Source organism: Neltuma alba, unplaced genomic scaffold (genome assembly GCF_004799145.2).
Source record: "Neltuma alba isolate B1F8T4 unplaced genomic scaffold, ASM479914v2 tig00011321_pilon, whole genome shotgun sequence".
Taxonomy (NCBI): Eukaryota; Viridiplantae; Streptophyta; class Magnoliopsida; order Fabales; family Fabaceae; genus Neltuma; species Neltuma alba.
In genome coordinates, this window is record NW_021636028.1 from 39610 (window position 1) to 60950 (window position 21341).

Genomic DNA, 21341 nt, shown 5'->3' on the forward strand with positions numbered 1-21341 from the left:
TTGTAGCAATCCAATAGGCTGATCACATGTTCTTTCAACATTCCCTTCAAAAAGCATGCAATCTCTAGAAATATGTTCTTTTCTTCATGATTCAGTCCATCATAACTCAATCTCAACACTCTTTGAATGTTTTCATGGGGAGTCTTCTCAAGTTTTCTCAATGCACTATTCCATTCAACCTCACTTTTGCCACGGAGATATGAACCCAAAACTTTTAAAGCCAATGGAATTCCTTTTGCATAAGCAACTGCCCTTTTTGTTAGTTCTTCATATCCCGTTATCGGCAGGCTAGTGTTGAGGGCATTCAAGCTGAAAAGTTTAAGGGATTGGTGGAAGTCCAATTCCTTAACCTTATATATTTCATCAACTCCTTTGCTAAGCACATGCTTGTCCCTAGTTGTGATGAGAATTTTACTTCCTAGCCCAAAGCAAAATGGTTCTCCCACCAAATATTCTAATTGCTCCACAGTACTGATATCGTCAAGAACAACAAAAACTTTCATACGACTAAGTCTAGATAGAACAAAAGTTGTTAAAGGATCAGTACAAGTATCTTCTTCCTTTAATAAACAGGAGATAAACTTATAACGTAATTCAGCAAGTCCATTTTCGGACTTTTCTCTTACATTTTCCAAGAAGCAAGAGCCTTCATAATGGGAAGAGTATTTGACAAATATAGTTTTGGCAACGGTTGATTTGCCAATACCCCCCATGCCCCAAATTCCAATGGTTTCAAAATCTCTTAACAATAATTCAATCTCCCTGCACTTTTCATCAATACCGACAAGTGCTTTCAAATCAGCAGGTGGATATTTGTGACTCAACTTCTGCAATATGTCTTTGACAGTCTTTTGAATCAGTTCAGATTCATCCCTAACATACGGAAAATAAAAAGGACAATGGTAGAGCACAATTAAACAAAAAAATTGGTTTGTCAGAGATGAAAATAGTAAATAGAGGATAAATTAAATAGTATACATGTATCAGGAACACATATTTATCAGAAAATGATCAAGATGTCTTAATTGCTTGATCCATCACGTAAATCATTGCTAACGCCATCATTTGTGAGTAGAAGAAAATTAAAGAATTTATTACCTGAATGTGTGTGAGTCATAACCAGCTAAGTTTGCAGCTTCATTGAGCGCATGCTTCCACATTTGCACCTTGTGTTGGTTGACCTTGACGTCTCTCTCATAGGTCTCAAATGCTTGCTTGTAAAGGCCAGTCTGATTTCTCACATGAGAGGGCTCAACTTTATAAAATACTGGAATAACAATCTGTTCTTGAACCCTTTTGCAATGAAGTATGTGGGTGAGTTCATCCAAGCACCATCTAGAAGAAGCATAATTTTCTGAGAATACCACAACAGAGGCGTAGGAATCCTTGATTGCTTGCGTAAGTGCAGCTGAGATCTCATCTCCTTTGGGAAGTTTGGAGTCTATGTATGTTCTTATTTTCTTCCTGCAGAAAGCTTCATAAAGATGGCTCGTGAAGTTGGCACGAGTGTCTTCACCCCTAAAGCTGATAAAAACATCATATTTCTTGAGGGAAAATTTAGCAGAGGCAGAGGATGAAGCAGCATCAGGGGCCATGTCCTGGTGAGCTGGATGAGAACAGTAGTGTAATGAGAAGTGTGTTAGAAAAGCGGATGTGGATGGGCGAGAGGAAGATCAGGAGCTTCATATACGCATGCGCACACAAGCAGAAGGAACGGCGCATGCGGTTCTGTTTTTGTAAATTCCATGGTGGTGGGAACCAATTCTTTATTTACGGGATAAATAAATAAATGAAGTACTACCTCCGGTCCTAATTACAAGATAAGATATACGAACGAGGTCTTATAATTAAGATTGGAGGTAGTATTAACATAAGATAATAGAACAGCCTTGTTGTAGCCAGCAGACAAATTGACGATATAATAACAAAATACTCAGATTCCTTTTGTTGTTACTCAGTTGTTCTCCAATTCGTGCATATCAATTAAGGTTGAGCCTCGCCTGCTTTAAACTTTTGGCATGTTACAGAAGCTTAAAACTGCCATCACCTCTGTTAGTGCGTGTTCCACCAAAATGTCCAAGAATTAACAATCAATTCAAGCTTTGAGTGTTGGAATTGAACTTGATACCACTCATCCAATTCTAAATTTTAAATATTTAAAAGACAGACTTAAGTTCAAGTTTTGAGATTGGTTTGTTATGAAGTGTCAATTAAAAAAATGACAGAGATGTGCTTTCTAACAAATAACATGGGTCTTGAGATAGTTCTTTTTACATGTAGTTTCCTTAAAAGAACTAGTATGATGCGCAATAAAAAAAATAAAATAAAATTGAGAGATAACAATTTTATTGAAATAAGTTCTATTCTTTTGACAATTTACGATTAACATTCAACATGTTTGCTCATGAGGAAGTTGTACAATACACACAACCAAGTCTTACCCATCCAGAGGTAAAAGGTCCTCGTTTGCTCGTAAGCAAATCCAAACTTTCCCTTAGGGAGTCCTAGATCACGTTTGAGGAAAACCAGCGTTGCTGAAAACCAAGGCCTCGCTTGCCTGGTAGTGGGTTCAGCATTGCCACTGAGCATTAAAAATATATATGTTTATCAGAAAATGATTGAGATTTCCTAATTACTTGATCCATCAGTGAACGCCATCATTTGTGAATAGTAGAATGTGAATGAATTTATTACCTGCATGTGTGAGAGTCGTCACCAGCTAAGTTTGCAGCTTCGTTGAGAGCTTGCTTCCAGATTTGCATCTTATGCTGGTTGTCCTTGAGATCTCTCTCAAATTTCTCAAAGGCTTGCTCGTAAAGCCTAATCTGATTGCGTACATGAGATGGCTCAACCATATAGAAGACAGGAATAACGATCTGCCCATTAACTTCCGAGTACAATCTCAAAGAAGCATAATTTTCGGGGAATGCTAGCACAGATATATATGAATCCTCGATTGCTCGCAGAAGTGATGGTGAGATCTCATGTCCTTTTGGGGGCTGGCAGTCTATATTGGTGGCTAGTGAAGTTGGAGCCAGCGTCCCCACCCCTAAAGATGATGAAATCATCATACTTTTTCGGGGACGGATGGAGCAGAGGAAGAGGATGAAGCAGCATTAATGGCCATATCTATTTGATCAAGAAGCAAGGAAAGAACTGTATGTGTTGCATTGAGAAGTGTGAACCAGAGCTGGAAGTGCACAAAGGAGTATTATAGGCTTCACATAGTGGAAGAAGGAGCTCGCTCGGGAGTCCTCTGTGCAATATTTGATGGATACTATCTTACATTCACGCTCTCTGAGAGCGTCGAAGTTTCCAAAATGACTAACAATGAAAGTGAAAGTGGGAGCCCATACAGTTTAGCTTCATGACTTTGACCTGGGACTTGGGAGTCTCTCTGACACCAAAAACAATGACTTATGGGTTATACGGTACAAACTTGTGGCTCAGTAGCTAACCTTATCGCTTGTCGAACTTGTGGCTTGATGGTGAAAGTGATTTGCTTCCCCCTCCCAAACCACAAGTTCGAATGCATCCTCTCTCTCCCACACACAAAGCTAACCTTATCGTCTCCCTCTCAATGGTGTATGCTCCTGTTTCAGTATACGGATCACTGAAAAAACGATAAGGGGGAAAATCAAAGAAAATCAGATCGAAAATTGTGCTAAGGAGATGCTTGTGGGCACGTCCGCTCCCATCGTTTCTCGCTCTGCTGTTCTTCCTTGTAGATTTTGGTTCCAATCAGGTCCGACAGACTTCAAATTAGTGGGCCTCAACAAACATTATCATTCTATCAAGAACCCATCATCCAAGTTTGCGAGCGTCAGATGGAACAGAAAGGCCAACAGTAACCGATCTGCAATGGAAACTTTCACGACGCGCGCATCAGCTCAACCATTAAAGAACGCTGATGAGCTCATTGATTCCGTCGAGACTTTTATCTTCGACTGTGACGGTACAGTACTTCCACATGTCCAAATTTGAAACCGATTAAATCTCTCCATCCCTATAATCTTAACGGCATCAATTTTGTATTGATGCAGCATTTCTTTCTTATCACACATTCCTTTTTAACATCATTCGCAGGAGTTATATGGAAAGGAGATAGCTTAATTGAAGGAGTCCCAGAAACTCTTGACATGCTTCGGGCAAAGGTTTGTTACTGCTTAGTATTGCAGCCAGTTACTTGCATTTGTAAATTGTAAGCAACTGGTGTTCTTTGATCCTTTGAATTTTTTTATTTTGGGGATTTTCCGCCCGTCTTAGCTTGCTTCGGTTTATGATAGCATCAAAATTTGAGATTTCGGTGTTTACAACTGTTGGTAAACTTCTGTAGGGCAAAAGATTAGTTTTTGTTACTAACAACTCTACTAAGTCAAGGAAACAATACGGAAAGAAGTTTGAGACTCTTGGCCTGAATGTTAATGAGGTCAGTCCACAGTTTTCGCTCTTCACTTTCTCGATTGGCACAAAGATCAATGATTATAACCTTTAATTCCTGAATCGCTTCAGGAGGAAATTTTTGCATCATCTTTTGCAGCTGCTGCATATTTGAAATCCATTAATTTCCCGAAAGATAAAAAGGTACGACCTATCGTTTTAGTTCGCGGTCGACCTGAAATTAATATTCTATTTAATTGCTATTCCAAGGGCTAGATGCCCATCTCACCTGAAAAGCAGAATCAGTTTGAAATAGGAACTTCCATGTATTTCATGTTCATGAATGCTCTTAGTTGTATGTTTGGGCTACTTGTTCTGCAGTAGATCCTTTGTATTTATTTGTGTTTAAACCTAAAACGCAACTTCCATTACCTTGATATCCGTGTGCAATGAATATGTTGAGCAATATTACTGAACAGTATCACTTTTTGTGCCTGTATCTCTCGCAATCCTAACTATCCTTTGCCCCGATGTATGTTGGTGAATGCAAAAGGACTGATCATCGAGTTTTATTTAGGTTTATGTCATTGGAGAAGATGGCATCTTGAAGGAGCTTGAGCTTGCTGGGTATCAGTACCTTGGTGGGCCGGTATGATTTCAGTTCTGTTACACGAAAGCCATACTGGTTGTTTCTTTCTATGCTTTCAAATTTGTGTGAATCACGCAAAAGATTTACTTATTTTTGTTGTTGTTGTTGCTATTTACTACTAAATTACTACTACTATTTAAAATCAAGTTTAACTGATATGCACAGCATATTATAGTTTAGGGTTTCGGTGGAGTGTATTCAAGGTTTAAGAACTGGTGGTTACTTTACAATTACAATCTAATAAAATGTGAGAGCATTAAGAATTAAAGGAGAAATAAGCTAATGCAACGTATAGATGTATACATTTTAACTACAGAAAACATTTTAATTTCATCTAGAATTTTATGGCTATGCTTGATGTCTAAGGTCATATTTCCCAACAGTTCAGGACAGTATGTGCAAATCTATTGTAGCCCTGATGCTTGTATTCAAAATTTGACAAGGGACTCACATTTTATTAGGATTTTGATAGTTATGTCATTTGCCATACATAGATTAAATATGGAGTTGCCATCTATGATACTCTCTCATCCTTCACACGTGTTGTTCCTTTAGGAAGATGGAGCAAAAAAGATAGAGTTGAAGCCGGGATTTCTCATGGAGCATGATGAGGATGTAAGATACTAAGATCCTCCAAACTTTTTTAGCCATCAAAAGTTGTTATTGGTAATTCTGTATGCATTAACTTACCTCGTTTCTAAGTAGCGTGCCTTTTTCTTTGGTCCTCATCTAAGAAGTGTCTTCATTATTAGGTTGGAGCTGTTGTTGTTGGGTTCGATCGCTACTTCAACTACTATAAGATTCAGTAAGATATCAAAAACTAACACAAGCACATATGATATGACGTTCATTTTTACACTCAAGTTAGAGACTTGACTACTGCGTTTTGATTCCATTTCCATAGAAAGGACTATAGGAAATAGATTCCTTTTCCTTATAAAAGGGAGGCATTTTTGTGTCTGGACCGATTATATATGTACGAGAACCTTTTTCTCTGCAAACAAAATGTAGTTTGTAACAATATGTGATACAGGACATTTGTAACTGTGTGAGTTTCTTATATTACTTGCTGCTAGTAGTCAGGAGCAACAATCAATAATCACCTTATTGATTAACAAGTTGGGACTTAGGAGCAGCATAGTGTTTGGTTGGGTTTTTTTGGGAGGAGACGGAAGTGGGTGTGTTTGGTTGGAAAAATTGGAGAAAGCACCTGTTTGGCTGAAAATCCAAAATTCTTATTGATCACCTGCCTCTGAAGCATACATTGGAGTTAAAGCAGGTGGCCCAAGAATTTCAAGTGGATTAACAAGTTGTATGGGCTCAGTTGTGAGATTGTGTATAGAAGAGGCGGAGATAATCCTTTTGTAGATGCTCTTTCTGGGAAGGAGCTTTATCTGAAGATAATTTCAATGCTGCAAACTGTTCCAGATAGCCACCTTAGTTCACATGGCAGCAAGGATCGCTGAAAAGAAATGGGAAGAATTTGGTGAGCGAAGATGAAGCTTTGTGAAGAGTTGGCAGTGCTTTTTTATTGGAAATGAATGGCGTCGGATGTTAAGAGGAATGTGCAAAGCTGTGATATTTGTCAGCCATTTTTTATTGGAAACGAATGGCTACAGATGTTATGAGGTATGAGCAAATCTGTGCTCTTTGCTAGCCATGTATTATTGGAAATGAATGGCCAGGGTGGTTAGGAGGTATCTGTGAAGCTGTGATATTTTCTTAGGATACAAAAATTAGAAAGTAGCTGCACATCGAGTGCTTCAGTGAAACAGGTGTAGTGGATACAGTTAAGAAGACGGCTCATTTTATTGCTCCGTATATTCCTCTGTCAGAGGTAAAAAACAGGGACCCTATCTTCTATGGCATGTTATGGAGGGCACTTTTTAAGGCACACAAAATTAAGTTTTTGTATTCCTCATCCTACGGTCCTCAAACAGATGCCTTGAGTGCTATCTAAGATGTATGGGTGGAATGCAAACTGAGGAGCGAAGTAAATAGTTGCTTTTTGTATAATTATGGTACATCGTAGTCCATTCTTCAATAGGAATGATTTCATGTGAAGCTGTTTATGCCACCCCGTAATCATTCACTGTATCTAAATGGGGCCAGGGATAATGCTGTTGCAGATAGGAGTTTAAGGGATAAGGATGCTACAGGGTAGTTGCTGAGGTATCATTTGAGAGGGCTCAAAACAAAATCCAGCTGGTGGCAAATTAAAAGAACTAAAAGAAGCTTTTAAGAAGGCAATATGGTTTATCAAGTTGCACCCATCCAGAAGAAATACTGTCAACTGTAAATCATTGCATATAAGTTAGCAGCCAAGCATTATGGATCCCAAGGTCTTAAAGGAGGTGGGGTGAGTTTCTTATTGGTTGGAGTTGGCTGCTGAATCATGTGGCCACCCTACATTTATGTAGAAGGACACCGATAGGTCCTAATATGCCTCGACAGTGGGAGATTATGGCTACTTCTCTATGGAACCAGAAGCTATGTCGGAAATGAAGGTTGTGAGGAAGGAAAATGAACCACTGATATAGATGCTTATTGAATGGCAGCACTCTAATCCAGACGATGCTCATTTGAAATCACTGGAAGCTACGTGCCAGCGGTTCCTCGGTTTTAACTCTAATGCACCTCTCATCCTTGACTGCATGGATGCTTCTTTCTTTTTTTTTTGGGGGGGGGGGGTTGTTTGGGGTGGTGTTAGTTTATACAAGACATTTGTGATATGTTTTTCTTACATGAAGGTAAGGAGCATCAGTCACCTTAGGGACCATTATGTGAGTTGGAGTGTTTAACAAAGTATTGTAGAATTGAGCATTGTGCCATTATGCAATGGTAGTACTTAATAGATATTTTTTTATCCTCATAATAAAAGCACTTTCGTCATGATTAAAGGTACGGAACACTTTGCATACGTGAAAATCCTGGATGTCTGTTCATTGCAACAAACCGCGATGCTGTTACTCATCTCACGGATGCTCAAGAATGGGCAGGTTAAACCATCTTTCCTCTTACTGTGTTTACAAATGATATTGCAAATCTTAATTATGCAGCGTCTTGGATTTTCCTTTTAATAACACCAAGCGAAATTCATGTTGACCAAACGGCGAAATAACTGGTTCTGAGCTGGCCAATAGACTACGAGATAGAGAAAGTTTCAAATGATTCAATTGCATGGCATATTTGTTATGTGTCACTTATCATGTTGAGCAGTACTTTTAAGTTTCAGTGTAGACATCATTAAAACTTCCTTATAAATATGAAATTGCCTGATATTTTTCCCCAGAGTTAATAATCTATCTAATGCTCCAATAATTGTATATGATATCTGATTGATTTTAGGTGGGGGATCTATGGTTGGTGCTCTTAGTGGATCTACACAACGTGAGCCGCTGGTGGTTGGAAAGCCCTCCACTTTCATGATGGACTACTTAGCTAACAAGTAAGCTTTTATATTTCCCAATAGGAAAAACCATTTTGGAGGTACTTATATTTTTTTTTTCAATTTTCAATTTGGTACTTTTTCTTAATTAAATCTTTAATTTTGTTTTATTAATATCGTTAACTCTTGCATATAGACTGAAAATACTAATAGAACAAAATTACAAGAGCAAATCTTGCTAAAAAAGAAAAATTAAATGATTTAATTAAGAGGAAAAAAACACATGGGTATCAAATTAAAAATTGAGAGAAGGTATAAGTACCTCAAATATGGTTTTCCCACTTGATGTGTGGATGAAAGAACTTGGCATTTTGCTCAAGAAGTTTGCCCTGAATCTGATCTGATATCCCCAAATGACAGATTTGGAATTCAGAAGTCACAGATTTGCATGGTTGGGGACAGATTAGACACTGATATTTTGTTTGGACAAAATGGTGGCTGCAAAACTCTTCTTGTGCTGTCAGGGGTAACCTCATTGGCCATGCTTCAAAATCCTAACAACAACATACAACCAGACTTCTATACGAACAAAATTTCAGATTTTCTTTCCCTGAAAGCTGCACCTGTATGATCGTTTCATGGAATTGTCTTCTGTTCCATGTGGCAAACGATTTTTTAACAAATATTTATTATCTTCAATTACTTGTTTCCACGTTTTGTTCTAATTTTTAAAATAATAGCATGATAATTATTTGTGTATTCAAAATCATTGTTATATATTTATGTCTCCCTTGAAACCGTGAGTTGGTACTAGCAGATGATAATAAAAGGGTTCAAACTACTAAGGATTCCATGTTGAGTTCTGCATCATATGATAACAATCAGTTATTCATTTGAGGCAATATTGTAACATCCTCGTAGTTGATTCTAGTCTTATATCAGCACCATTTAATTAGTTTCTCCATTGCTCTGAAAATTTCCGATTTTTCCGCCATCGTAGCTTCTATTAGAGGGGATAAAAATCTAGAAGAGAAAAATATGGAGAAGAATCTAAATTATGTGGAAATAGTGGGGAGAGGATGCGATTAAACCCACAGCTTACAACTGTTGATTTTATAGTCTTGGAAATATCCCATGTCCTTAAAAAAATAATATAAAAATAAAAACAAGAATGAAATTATAATGTGATGAGAGATAAAATAAACAGTACTTGTCTCTCTTTTATCAAATTAAAATAGAAAGCTTTGCCGATAATAACAACCATCAGATACTACTTATGTCTGCAACATCTTCGACGGAAAACACGTCAATTTGACAAAATCCGAAGACCAAGTCTACAACATCCTCAATTGAGTTGTTTGCATCCTTAAAATACTTGTGTAAAATCATATAAATATGTGTTACTTCAAATTATCAATAAAACAACCCAACCACACCAGAATATGTCCATAAAGCGTGCTAGTAACCACCAAACATACATTTCTCTTTCACACAATTCAATTTTCAATTTCTCCTCACGCTTCTCTTTTTCCTTATCTGAGACTTCCCTTGTAAGAGGGTGACCCCTAAACAAAGTGAGAGGGTGACAAAAGAAGAAGACACAAATCCTGAAACAAGAGAGAAAAAGAAGAAGAATATTCTCAATTATAATGATAACCTGCTAATCACTCCATTAAAATTATTGGAGATCCTGAGTCATATTTCGCAAAACACAAATCCTGCAAATAGAGTTAGATAAAGTATTAAAAGTTGAAAAAGAACAATGTTAGGTAGGCTTTATTGATTATTTTGATTCTTACATTGCAATTTGCATGTTGCTATAATAATTGTAGTGCATAAATAGTATATATGCATTTCCATTTTTTTTTTTAATCAGAATCTACGATTGAAGACAATCTGCTTTCAAAGAATCAAGAATCACTTCCATCAAGAGAAAAAAGAAACAAAGAAAAATAAATTCACTGAATGAATTCTAACCTCAGAATTTAATATGCCATAACAAAATGCACTTGCAAACCTTTAAGAGGAATCTAAACAAATGCGTCTAAGAATGAGATTCTTCATTTGATGTAGAAAAAGTTCAATTTTCTTAATATCATATAAGTAAAATAATGCTAATTACATTGTAACCCAGTGGCATAAATTTTTTTTTTTACAAGTAGAAAGTTGCAGGTTCGATCTGTTTGTGATTTCAAGCCATTTACCACACACTTTCATGTCCAACACAATCTGATAAACAAATTAAATGATAAACACTTGTTCTTAGTTTGTGAGAAAAATAAAATGCAAAAATAGAAACCCGGTAAGGAGACACAACAATTGGAAAACATTAGGAGAAGTGAGCTTATGCAAGCAAGCTTCAAAAAAATTCCTCAAACCCTAAATTTGTTCAATTTTCTTCCCCTAATTTTAACGCCACTTACAATGTTGACCAATGCATGTTGTAATACAATGCTTTGACCAATGCTAGCTAAGCTATTTAATCATATAATACTCTATTTTTAAAGTATTTCTCCTTATTTCTTCTTCTTTCATCTTTCAAATTCCTTCAAGAGTACCTATGAACCACTTTAACTAGTCTCCCTCAATTAAACTTATCTAGAAGTTTAGGAATCTTACATTAAAGCCTAGTTTAATTAGAATGAGATTGTTCAGGTATAAAAAAAAATAGCTTAGTGTGTAAAAGACAATCTCACTTGCTTTATTAGTTTCTTTTTTTTGGGTTCAAAATAGATTTTCGAATCCTTATTTATATAAACACCGTTCACGAGGAAAATGCAAAAATAGAAGCCTAATAGAGAGATAAAACAATGAGAGAGAGAGATTACTTGCCTAAAGAATAAAGAAGGGAATTCAGATTATATCCTCTCTATAAGTGTTGGATGTGTACCTTCATCAAGCTCCATTTTTTTAAAAGTGAGGCGGTGGTTGTTGCTCTTCAACATCGGGAGGCCTCTTCCTTTTCCTCCCTATTTCCATTTGCTCAACAAATTTCAGACATTCTGAGACGGATACTGGCCACACCCCGCATTCTTGGATCATTAACTTGCTTTCGTCGGGGATCATTGGCTCGTTACACCAACGATGTCCAGCAGAGAATTCAAAGCGAAGCTTTATGTTAGTGAACAACTGTTGAATTCTTCTTCTACTTTCATCCACTATCCTTTTACATGCTAAGTCATCATTCCACATAAAAACATGATCAGATTTCACATCTGGTAAAAACACTTCATGTTTTGAAACTGCCGCATCAAAACCTTCCAAGTAGCATGTGCACATCAAATATTGAATTCGACAATTAATTTCTGAGCGAACTTTAAGTACAACGCAGAAGAAGAAATCCGTTAAGTCTGAAATCTGAGAGAGTTCAACAGTTACGGAGCTTTGTGCTGCCCTGTATTTGATCCACTCTGTTACTCTGCTTCCGGAAACACAAATCGAACAACAATCCCTGTAATTCTCATTTTTATGCAAGACACAATAAGTCATAGAATAGGCAGCAGCCTCCATGATATTATGAAGCGATTGCTCACTCAGTTGCACACAATTCTTGAATAAGAACCCTATTGGGCCACCACTTGATGTTCTCCAACTTGACACAATTTCCAACGACTTGCAATCATGGGCATCTAGCTTTGCAATGGATGGCGGCAATTCTGGTAAAGAACGAAGCCTCCTGCAATCCCATATGCTAAGAAATTTCAATCCTAAAAGATGCTTAGTATTATTGGGGAGTCCAATTATGTTACCGCACCGATCCAGGACCACTTGTCTTAAAGACAACATGCTATCAAATAAGAGATGTAGCTTCAAATCATCAATGATTTTACAATCGAAAAGCCCAAGAAACGTCAAACTTGTCAAGCACGGTAATTGGTTGGGAAGGTTCACAAGTCTACCAAGAGAGAGCATTTCCAATCTTCTTGAATGCCATACAGAGGGGTGCAAGATTTCGATTCCTGTGTTAACTAAATCCAATTCTCTCAGTTCATCAGATGACACCGAGAACTCCTTGAGATTCTTGCACTCAATCACATTAATATGTCGCAGAGATCTTAAAAGTAATTCACTTTTTAGACCCTTAAGTTTCGTGCATCCAAATAAGTTCAACACAACAATTGAGTGGAGAGACAAGATCGAGGAATGAATAAAGCACAAACTTTCGCACTGCCTCAGTTGTACCACTTTGAGATTCAAGCATTTGGAGAGATTGGGCAGCTCTTGTAGTTGTTTGGAACCACTAAGGTCTATTTCTTTTAAGCTCACAAAATCCTATACCAACAAAATAGACAATTCAAATGAGATCACCACCAAGTTTCAATTGAATGAAAAATATGAAACACAAACAAGGTTATATACATACACACACTCCGTTCCAAAGCTTTTGTAGATGGCTATTGGGCATGCAGAGCTTAACAAGTTTTTCAGGACAAAGAGTGGACGGCAGAGATTTAAGTGGGAATCCACACCACTCTAGATACCTCATCTTATTAGAAAGAAATTTGAGACCTTCTGGAAGGTGCACATGACTTGAGCCACTGTCAGAATAAAGTTTGAGAAATCTCATATTAGGCATCTTCTTGAAAATGTCCGCTTCCAAATATAGATCTCTAATTTGAGAGACATCCAACTTTATTCCTTCAACTCTCTTCGATCCCTTAAAAAAGAGAATAAAGAAACCATAGTAAGTAAATTATATCATAATTACATTCACATTATTCATAAAGTAACAAGTATATAGGTTAGAAAAAGAAAGTATGAATTTCTTACCATGTTATTAGCTAAAATATCGTAAATTTCTTCAAAATTACATAATCTGCTACGTCTTTCAGGTTCATCAATAGACTCTTCACGAACAATTTGTAAACCCATTTCTTGTATCAAATCATGCATTTTTACACATAAACCATAGACTTCTATGAGAGCCTTGTCATGAAGTGTTCTTATACCAATATCTCCATCGAAGCCAAAGCTATCTAATAAGCTAATTACAGATTTGGTCAACTCTCCCTTAAAAAAGCAAGCAATGTCTAGAAATATTTTCTTCTCTTCATGATTCAGTCCGTCATAACTCAATCTCAACACCTTTTGAATATCTTCATGAGGACTCTTCTTAAGTTTTTTTAAGGCACTATTCCATTCAACTTCACTTCTACCACGAAGATATGAACCCAGAATTTTTGAAGCCAATGGAATTCCTTTTGCATAAACAACTGCCCTTCTTGTTAGTTCTTCATATCCCATTATAGGCAAGCTTTTGTTGAAGGCATTCAAGCTGAAAAGTTCAAGGCATTGGTGGAACTGCAATTCCTTAACCTTATATATTGCATCAACTCCTTTGCTAAGCACATGCTTGTCCCTTGTTGTGATGAGAACTTTACTTCCTAGCCCAAAGGAAAAAGGCTCTCCAACCAAACATTCTAATTGCTCCACCGTACTAATATCATCAAGAACAACAAAAACTTTCATACGACTTAGCCTAGACTCAATAAAAGTGGTTGAAGTATCAATAGAGAGATCTTCCTTTAGGAGACGGGAGAGAAATTTATGGCGTAATTCAGTAAGTCCGTTTCTAGACTTTTCTCTTACGTTTTCCAAGAAGCAGGAACCTTCATAATGGAAAGAATATTTTAAAAATATAGTTTTGGCAATGGTTGATTTGCCGATGCCTCCCATACCCCATATTCCAATGGTTTTAGTGTCTCTCAACAATAATTCAATCTTTTTGCAGTTGTCATCGATACCTACGAGTCCTTTTAGTTCAGTAGGGGGGTACTTGTGATTCAATTTCTGCAATATCCCTTTGACTATATTTTGAATCAATTCAGATTCATCCCTAAATTAAAATACAAAAAATAAAAGGCCAAAAAGGAAAAGCAATATTAAGCGGAAAAAAAGATTTATGAAAGACAAAAGATAAGTGATAAATAAACGAAGGATAAATTGAATAGTGTGTGTGTGTCCCAGGAACACATCAAACTAGTTATCAGAAAATTGACTAGAATGTCTTGATCATTTGATCCATCACGTAACTCACTGCCAACGCCATCATTTGTGAACAGGAAAAAAATAATCAATTTGTTAATTACCTGAACGTGTGAGAGTCATGACCCGCTAAGTTTGCAGCTTCATTAAGAGCTTGCTTCCACATGTCCATCTTGTGTTGGTCAACCTTGAGATCACTCTCAAATGCTTGCTTGTAAACCCCAGTCTGATTGCGTACATGAGATGGCTCAACTTTATAGAAGACAGGAACAACAGTCTGTCCTTGAACCCTTCTGCAATGGAGTATATGGGTGAGCTCATCCAAGCACCATCTTGAAGAAGCATAATTTTTAGAGAACACCACCACAGACACATACGAATCCTCGATAGCTTGCAGAAGTGATGGTGCGATCTCATCTCCTTTGTCGAGTTGGTAGTCTATGTAGGTTCTGATGTGTTTTCTGCAAAAAGCATCATAAAGATGGCTAGTGAAGTTGGAGCGAGTGTCCTCACCCCTGAAGCTGATGAAAACATCATTCTTCTTGGGGAGGGATTGAGCAGAAGAAGGGGATGAAGCAGCTTCAAAGGCCATGTCTATGCGACCGAGCAGCAGGGAGAGCGCTGTGTTTTATCGAGAACTTTGAAAATAAATCAGAGATAAGTATCAGAAGCTGCAGATAATTAGTGGAAAGAAGAAAGAGGCCACACGGTTCTGTTTTGATAGGCCTAGCAATTTCCTTGAAGGATGGGATTGATTCTTCATGTAAAGTCTGCCACTTTATGACTTCAGTCAAAAAGTGACACGTTAATTGAAGGGAAAATTTTGTTTAAGGACTGCCATGCGCAAAAAGGGCCCACTCTATTACACTAAATATGACATACGTAACATATATACTAGCTCGTCTTCTTAATATAAAAATTAGTTAACTAATTTAAATAGATTAGAAAAATTTGTTAAGTTAATTATTTAGATATTATCTTTACAAAAATATTTTTACTAATCATATATTAGTTAAAACTACTATTTAATTGAACATTTGACATGTGCAATTATTATAAAGACTACTTTAAAAAAATAGATAAATATAAAAGACAAAGTAAATTGAGATCTTATTTTTAAAAATAAATTAAAAGTCAAACTAATTCTTATATTAATGACCGGAGGTAGTATAACAATATTTTCAAATAGTTCAAAATGCACTGTGTAACTAGCACACGCAATATTCAATTCTCCTCATGCTTCTTTGTTTCCTTATTCGAGGCTCCACCAGTAAAAAGTGATACCTGAACAAAGGAACAATGATGCAACACACACTTCTTCTGATGCAAACAGAGAAGAGTCTGGAGAATGGTTATAGAAATAGAGATCAGAGGACGAGATAGTAAGAAACAGATTAGATTATACATCAATTTATAAATGTATAAATGAGAACAATCTAGAAAAAACGATAAATATAAATATTTTAAAGTAATTTAATAACTTTCCTAATATTTTTAAATTAGTTAATTTGATCTTCTATTAAGAGCTAAACGTAGTACTTTGTTTGGACAAAATGGTGGCTGCAAAACTCTTCTCAAGTGTCAGGGGTAACCTTTTTGGCCATGCTTCTGAATCCCAACAACACAAATACAACCAGATTTTTGTTCCAACAAAATTCCTATTAAACCTGGGCGGTCAAATATAAGCCTCAACGGTGAATTCAAAGCAAAGCTTTATGTTCAAGCTGTTTTTTTTTTTTTTTGGGGGGGGGGGAGAGGGGAGCTTTATGTCAGTGAGCTGCTGTTGATTCCTTCTTGTAATTTCCTATATTCCAAGTAGCTTGCTCATTTCAATACCATCTACAAAGTCAGATTGAAACTGTAATATGATGAGAGATAAAATAAACATTATATATATCTCTTTTTTATTATCAAATTAAAATAGAAAGCTTTGCTAATAATAATAACCATAAGATACTGTTTATGTCTGCAACATTTTCAATTCAGAACACTCTTTCTATCAAATGAAAACACTCTGGGAACCTGACAAAATCCGGAGACCAACTCTCGAACATCCTCAATTGAGTTGTTTGAATCCTTAAGATACCTGTGTAAAATCAGAAAAATGTGGTACTTCAAATTATCAATAAAACAACCCAACCACACAAGATTATGTCTATAAAGCATGCCAGTACCAGCACATATACATTACTCTTTTCACACAATTCAAAATACTTTTTATAACCAGCAAAAGCCATATTCAATTCTCAGTTACTCCTTATTCTTCTCTTTTCCTTTCTCTAACTGACACTTCACCTGTAAGAGTGTGACCCCTCAATAAAGTGAGAGGATGATAGAAGAAGAAGATTAACATTCTCAATTATAATGATAAGCCACTAATCATCACTCCATTAAAATTTAATATGCGATAACAAATTGCACGTGCAAACCTTTAAGAGGAATCTGAACAAGGCGCTTCTAAGAATGAGATTCTTCATTTGATGTAAAAAAGTTCAATTTTCTTAATACCATATAAGTAAAATAACATGAATTACATTGTAACCTAGTGGCATAAATATTTTTTTACAAGTAGGAGGTTGTAGGTTCCATCTGCTTGTGATTTCAAACCCTTTAGCACGCACTTTCATGTCTAACCCAATAGGCAAAACAAATTAAATGATAAACACTTGTTCTTAATTTATGTGAAAAATAAAATGTAAAAATAGAAACCCGGTAAAGGGACACAACAATTGGAAAACATCTGAAGAAGTGAGCTTATGCAAGAAAGCTTCAAAAAATTTCCTCAAACCCTAAATTATGTTCAATTTTCTTCCCCTGATTTTAATGCCACTGACAATGTTGACCGATATCAGTTGTAAGACAATGCTCTGATCAATGCTAGCTAAGCTATTTAATTATATATTTTATTTTTAACCTATTTCTCCTTATTTCTTCTTCTTTCATCTTTTAAATTCCTTCAAAAATACCAATGAACCATCTTAACTAGTCTCCCTCAATTAAACTTATCTACAAATTTCAGGAATCTTACATTAAAGCCTAGTTTAATTAGTATTAGATTGTTCAAGTGTAAAAAAAAAAGAAAAAAGAAAAAAGCTTACACTATAAAAGACAATCTCACTTGGTTTATTAGTTTTTTTTTTTCCGGAAAATAAATTTTCATATCCTTCTTTATATAAACACCATTCACGAGGAAAATGCAAAAATAGAAGCCTAATAGAGAGATAAAACAACGAGAGAGAGAGATTACTTGCCTCAAGAATAAAGAAGTGAGTTCAGATTATATCCACTCTCTAGGTGTTGGCATGCGTACCCCCATCAAACTTGATTTCTTTTTAAGTGAGGCGGTGGTTGTTGGTCTTCAACATTGTGAGGCCTCTTCCTTTACCTCTCTATTTCCATTTGCTCAACAAATTTCTGACATTCTGAGACAGATACTGGCCACACCCCGCATTCTTTGATCATTAACTTGCTTGTTTCTCGTTTGCTAGGGATCATTGCATGGTTATACGCAGAGAATTCGAAGCGAAGCTTTACGTTAGCGAAAGACTGTTGATTTCTGCTTCGAATTTCATCCACAATCATTTGACTTGCTGAGTCATCAGTCCATATAAAAACATCATCAGATTTCATATCTGGAAGAACCGTGCCATGTGTTGAATCTGCCGCTTTAAAACCTTCCAAGTAGCATGTGCACCCAAAAGCTTGACTTCCACCGTTAATTTCTGAATGAACATCAACTACAATGCAGAAGAAGAAACTCGTCAGGTCTGAAATTTGAGGGAGTTCAATAGTTACGGAGCTTTGTGCTGCCCTGTATTTGATCCACTCTGGTACTTTGCTTCCGGTAACACAAATCGTATAACGATGGATGGAGTTATATTTATGAATCGAACAATCACCCATGTACTTATATTTATGCAATAAACAATAAGGTATAGAATAAGCAGCAGCCTCCATGATATTGTGAAGCGATTGTTCAATCAGTTGCACACAGTTATTGAATCTGAAGTACATTTGATCACCACTTGATCTCCAAGTTGACACAATTTCCAACGACTTGCAATCATCGGCAATTAGGGTTGCAATGGATGGTGGTAGTTCTGGTAAAGAACGAAGCCTCCTACAACCCATTACGTCAAGAGATCTCAATCCTAAAAGATGCTTAGTGTTACTGGGGAGGTCAATTATGTTACCGCACCTCTTCAGCGTCACTTCTCTCAAAGACAACATGCCATCGAAAAAGATATGTAGCTTCAAATCATCAATGATTTCACAGTCGTAAAGCCTAAGAGCATTCAAACTTGTCAAGCAGGATAATTGGTCGGGAAGGTTCACAAGTCTTAAGCCTCTAAGACCGATACTTTTCGAGTTACTTGAACGCGCTACAGACGAGTGCAAGATTTCAATTCCTGTTTCGTCTAATTCCAAGTCTCTCAGTTCATCCGATGACACTGAGAACTCCTTGAGATTCCAGCACCTGAACACATCGATATATTCTAGAGATCTTAAATGTAACTCACTTTTTAGACTCTCAAGTTTCTTGCAGTCGCGTAAGTTCAACTCAACAAGCGAGTAGAGGGACAAGATTGAGGAATGAAGAGAGCACAAACTTTCGCATTGCTCAAGTTCCACCACTTTGAGATTCAAGCATTTGGAGAGATTAGGCAGCTCTTGTAGTTGTTTGGAACCACTAAGGTCTATCTCTTGTAAGCTCACAAAATCCTATACCAGCAAAGAGAGACAGTTCAAATGAGGACACCGAGACGTTTCAACTGAATGAAAAACATGAAACACAAATAAGGTTATACATACATGAACTCCGTTCCAAAGCTTTTGTAGATGGCTATCGCGCATGCGGAGCTCAACAAGTTTTTCGGGACAAAAAGTGGACGGCAGAGATTTAAGGGGGAATCCATACCACTCTAGATACCTCAACTTATTAGGAAGAAATTTGAGACCTTCTGGAAGGTGCACATGACTTGAGGAAGTGTGGAAAGGAGAATAACTATTAGAATAAAATTTGAGATATCTTATATTAGGCATCTTCTTGAAAATGTCAGCTTCCAAATGTACATCTTTAATTTGAGAAACATCCAACATTATTCCTTCAACTTTCTTTGATCCCTTAAAAAAGAGAGTAAAGAAAACATAGGAAGTAAATTATATAGTAATACATTCACATTATTCATAAAGTAACAAGTATATAGGTTAGAAAAGAAAGTATGAATTTCTTACCATGTTATTAGCCAAAACATCATAAATTTCTTCAAAATTGTATAATCTACTACGTCTTCCAGGTTCATCAATACACTCTTCACGGACTATTTGCAAACCCATTTGTTGTATTAAATCATGCATTTCAACACGTGAACCATCACAGACGTCTATGAGAGCTTTGTCATGAAGCGTTCTTACCCCAATTGCTCCACAGAAGCCAAAGCTATCTAATAAACTGATTACAAATTCTGTCAGCTGTCCCACCAAAAAGCAAGCAATGTCTAGAAATATTGCCTTCTCCTCCTCATCCAATCCATCATAACTCAACCTTAACACCTTTTGAATATCTTGATGAGGACTCTTCTCAAGTTTCCTTAAAGCACTCTTCCATTCAATTTCACTTCTACCACGAAGATATGAACCCAAAACTTTTAAAGCCAACGGAATTCCTTGTGCGTAAACAACTGCCGTTTTTGTTAGTTCTTCATACCCCATTATGGGTAGGCTAGTGCTGAAGGCATTCAAGCTGAAAAGTTCGAGGGATTGATGGAACTCCAATTCCTTAACCTTATATATTATGTCAACTCCTTTGCTAAGCACGTGCTTGTCTCTTGTTGTGATGAGAATTTTACTTCCTGGCCCAAGCAAAAAGGTTCTCCAACCAAGTCTTCTAATTGCCCCTCCGTACTGATATCATCAAGAACAACAAAACCTTCATACGACTAAGCCTCGACTCAAGAAAAGAGGTTGAAGTATCAATAAGGGAATCATCCCTTAGTAGACGAGAGAGAAATTTACGGCGTAATTCAGTAAGTCCATTTTTAGACTTTGCTCTTATATTTTCCAAGAACCAAGAATAATCATAATGGGAAGAATATTTTAAAAATATAGTTTTGGCAATGGTTGACTTGCCGATACCCCCCATGCCCCATATTCCAATGGTTTTTGTTTTGGCATCTTTCAACAATAATTCAATCTCTGCGCAGTTGTCCTCAATGCCTATGAGTCTTTTTAGTTCAGCTGTGGGGTACTTGTGATTCAGTTTCTGCAATATGTCTTTGACAATCTTTTGAATCAATTCGGATTCATCCCTGACATAAGAAAAATAAAAGGCCAAAGAGGAAAAATCGCAATTAAGCTCAGAAATTGATTTATTAAAGACAAATGATAAATGATAAGTGATAAATAAACAGAGAGTAAATTGTAGAGTGTATAAATATAAATGATAAATGATAAAGACCTAAAAATGTTTACGAAAAATTGAATAGAATGTCTTAATCATTTGATCCATCACGTAAATCTCTGCAAACGCCATCATTTATGAATAGAAGAAAATTAATGAATTTATTAATTACCTGAACGTGTGAGAGTCATACCAGCTAAGTTTGCAGTTTCATTGAGAGCTTGCTTCCACATTTGCATCTTGTGTTGGTCAACCTTGAGATCTCTCTATATCTCTCAAATGCTTGCTGGTAAAGGCCAGTCTGATTGCGTACATGAGATGGGTCGACTTTATAGAAGACAGGAATGACAATCTGTCCTTGATCTCTTTTGCAATGGAGTATATGGGCGAGTTCATCCAAGCACCATCTTGAAGAAGCATAATTTTCAGAGAACACCACCACTGATACATATGAATCCTCGATAGCTTGCAGAAGTGATGGTGAGATCTCATCTCCTTTCACGAGCTGGTAGTCTATGTAGGTTGTGATTTGTTTTCTG

The 21341-nt window shown here is 36.6% G+C and overlaps 5 protein-coding genes across 5 annotated transcripts; 1 reads left to right on the forward strand and 4 right to left on the reverse strand.

Annotated features, from left to right (window-relative positions):
- Window position 1: 1 nt before the first annotated feature.
- Window positions 2–2579, reverse strand: LOC114711831 (TMV resistance protein N-like). The gene is made up of 4 exons (XM_028896261.1): window positions 2442–2579; window positions 1099–1606; window positions 293–873; window positions 2–257 (listed from the first exon to the last, which is right to left on the reverse strand). The coding sequence occupies exons 1-4, from the start codon at window positions 2443–2445 to the stop codon at window positions 181–183; spliced, it is 1170 nt and encodes a 389-aa protein (XP_028752094.1). The 5' UTR covers window positions 2446–2579; the 3' UTR covers window positions 2–180.
- Window positions 2580–3566: 987 nt separating this feature from the next.
- Window positions 3567–9316, forward strand: LOC114711832 (phosphoglycolate phosphatase 1B, chloroplastic). Its single transcript, XM_028896262.1, has 10 exons — window positions 3567–3955; window positions 4087–4154; window positions 4337–4429; window positions 4513–4584; window positions 4958–5029; window positions 5585–5644; window positions 5782–5834; window positions 7931–8028; window positions 8378–8477; window positions 8838–9316. The coding sequence occupies exons 1-10, from the start codon at window positions 3673–3675 to the stop codon at window positions 9046–9048; spliced, it is 1110 nt and encodes a 369-aa protein (XP_028752095.1). The 5' UTR covers window positions 3567–3672; the 3' UTR covers window positions 9049–9316.
- A 2011-nt stretch (window positions 9317–11327) lies between these two features.
- Window positions 11328–14093, reverse strand: LOC114711837 (disease resistance-like protein DSC1). The gene is made up of 3 exons (XM_028896264.1): window positions 13188–14093; window positions 12781–13074; window positions 11328–12689 (listed from the first exon to the last, which is right to left on the reverse strand). The coding sequence occupies exons 1-3, from the start codon at window positions 14091–14093 to the stop codon at window positions 11328–11330; spliced, it is 2562 nt and encodes an 853-aa protein (XP_028752097.1).
- A 409-nt stretch (window positions 14094–14502) lies between these two features.
- LOC114711838 (toll/interleukin-1 receptor-like protein) lies at window positions 14503–15008 on the reverse strand. The gene has a single exon (XM_028896265.1). The coding sequence runs from the start codon at window positions 14992–14994 to the stop codon at window positions 14503–14505; it is 492 nt and encodes a 163-aa protein (XP_028752098.1). The 5' UTR covers window positions 14995–15008.
- Window positions 15009–17783: 2775 nt separating this feature from the next.
- On the reverse strand, window positions 17784–19020 carry LOC114711839 (disease resistance protein RML1A-like). Its single transcript, XM_028896266.1, has 2 exons — window positions 19013–19020; window positions 17784–18879 (listed from the first exon to the last, which is right to left on the reverse strand). Exons 1-2 carry the CDS (start codon window positions 19018–19020, stop codon window positions 17784–17786), a joined length of 1104 nt encoding a protein of 367 aa, XP_028752099.1.
- Between the last annotated feature and the right edge of the window lie 2321 nt (window positions 19021–21341).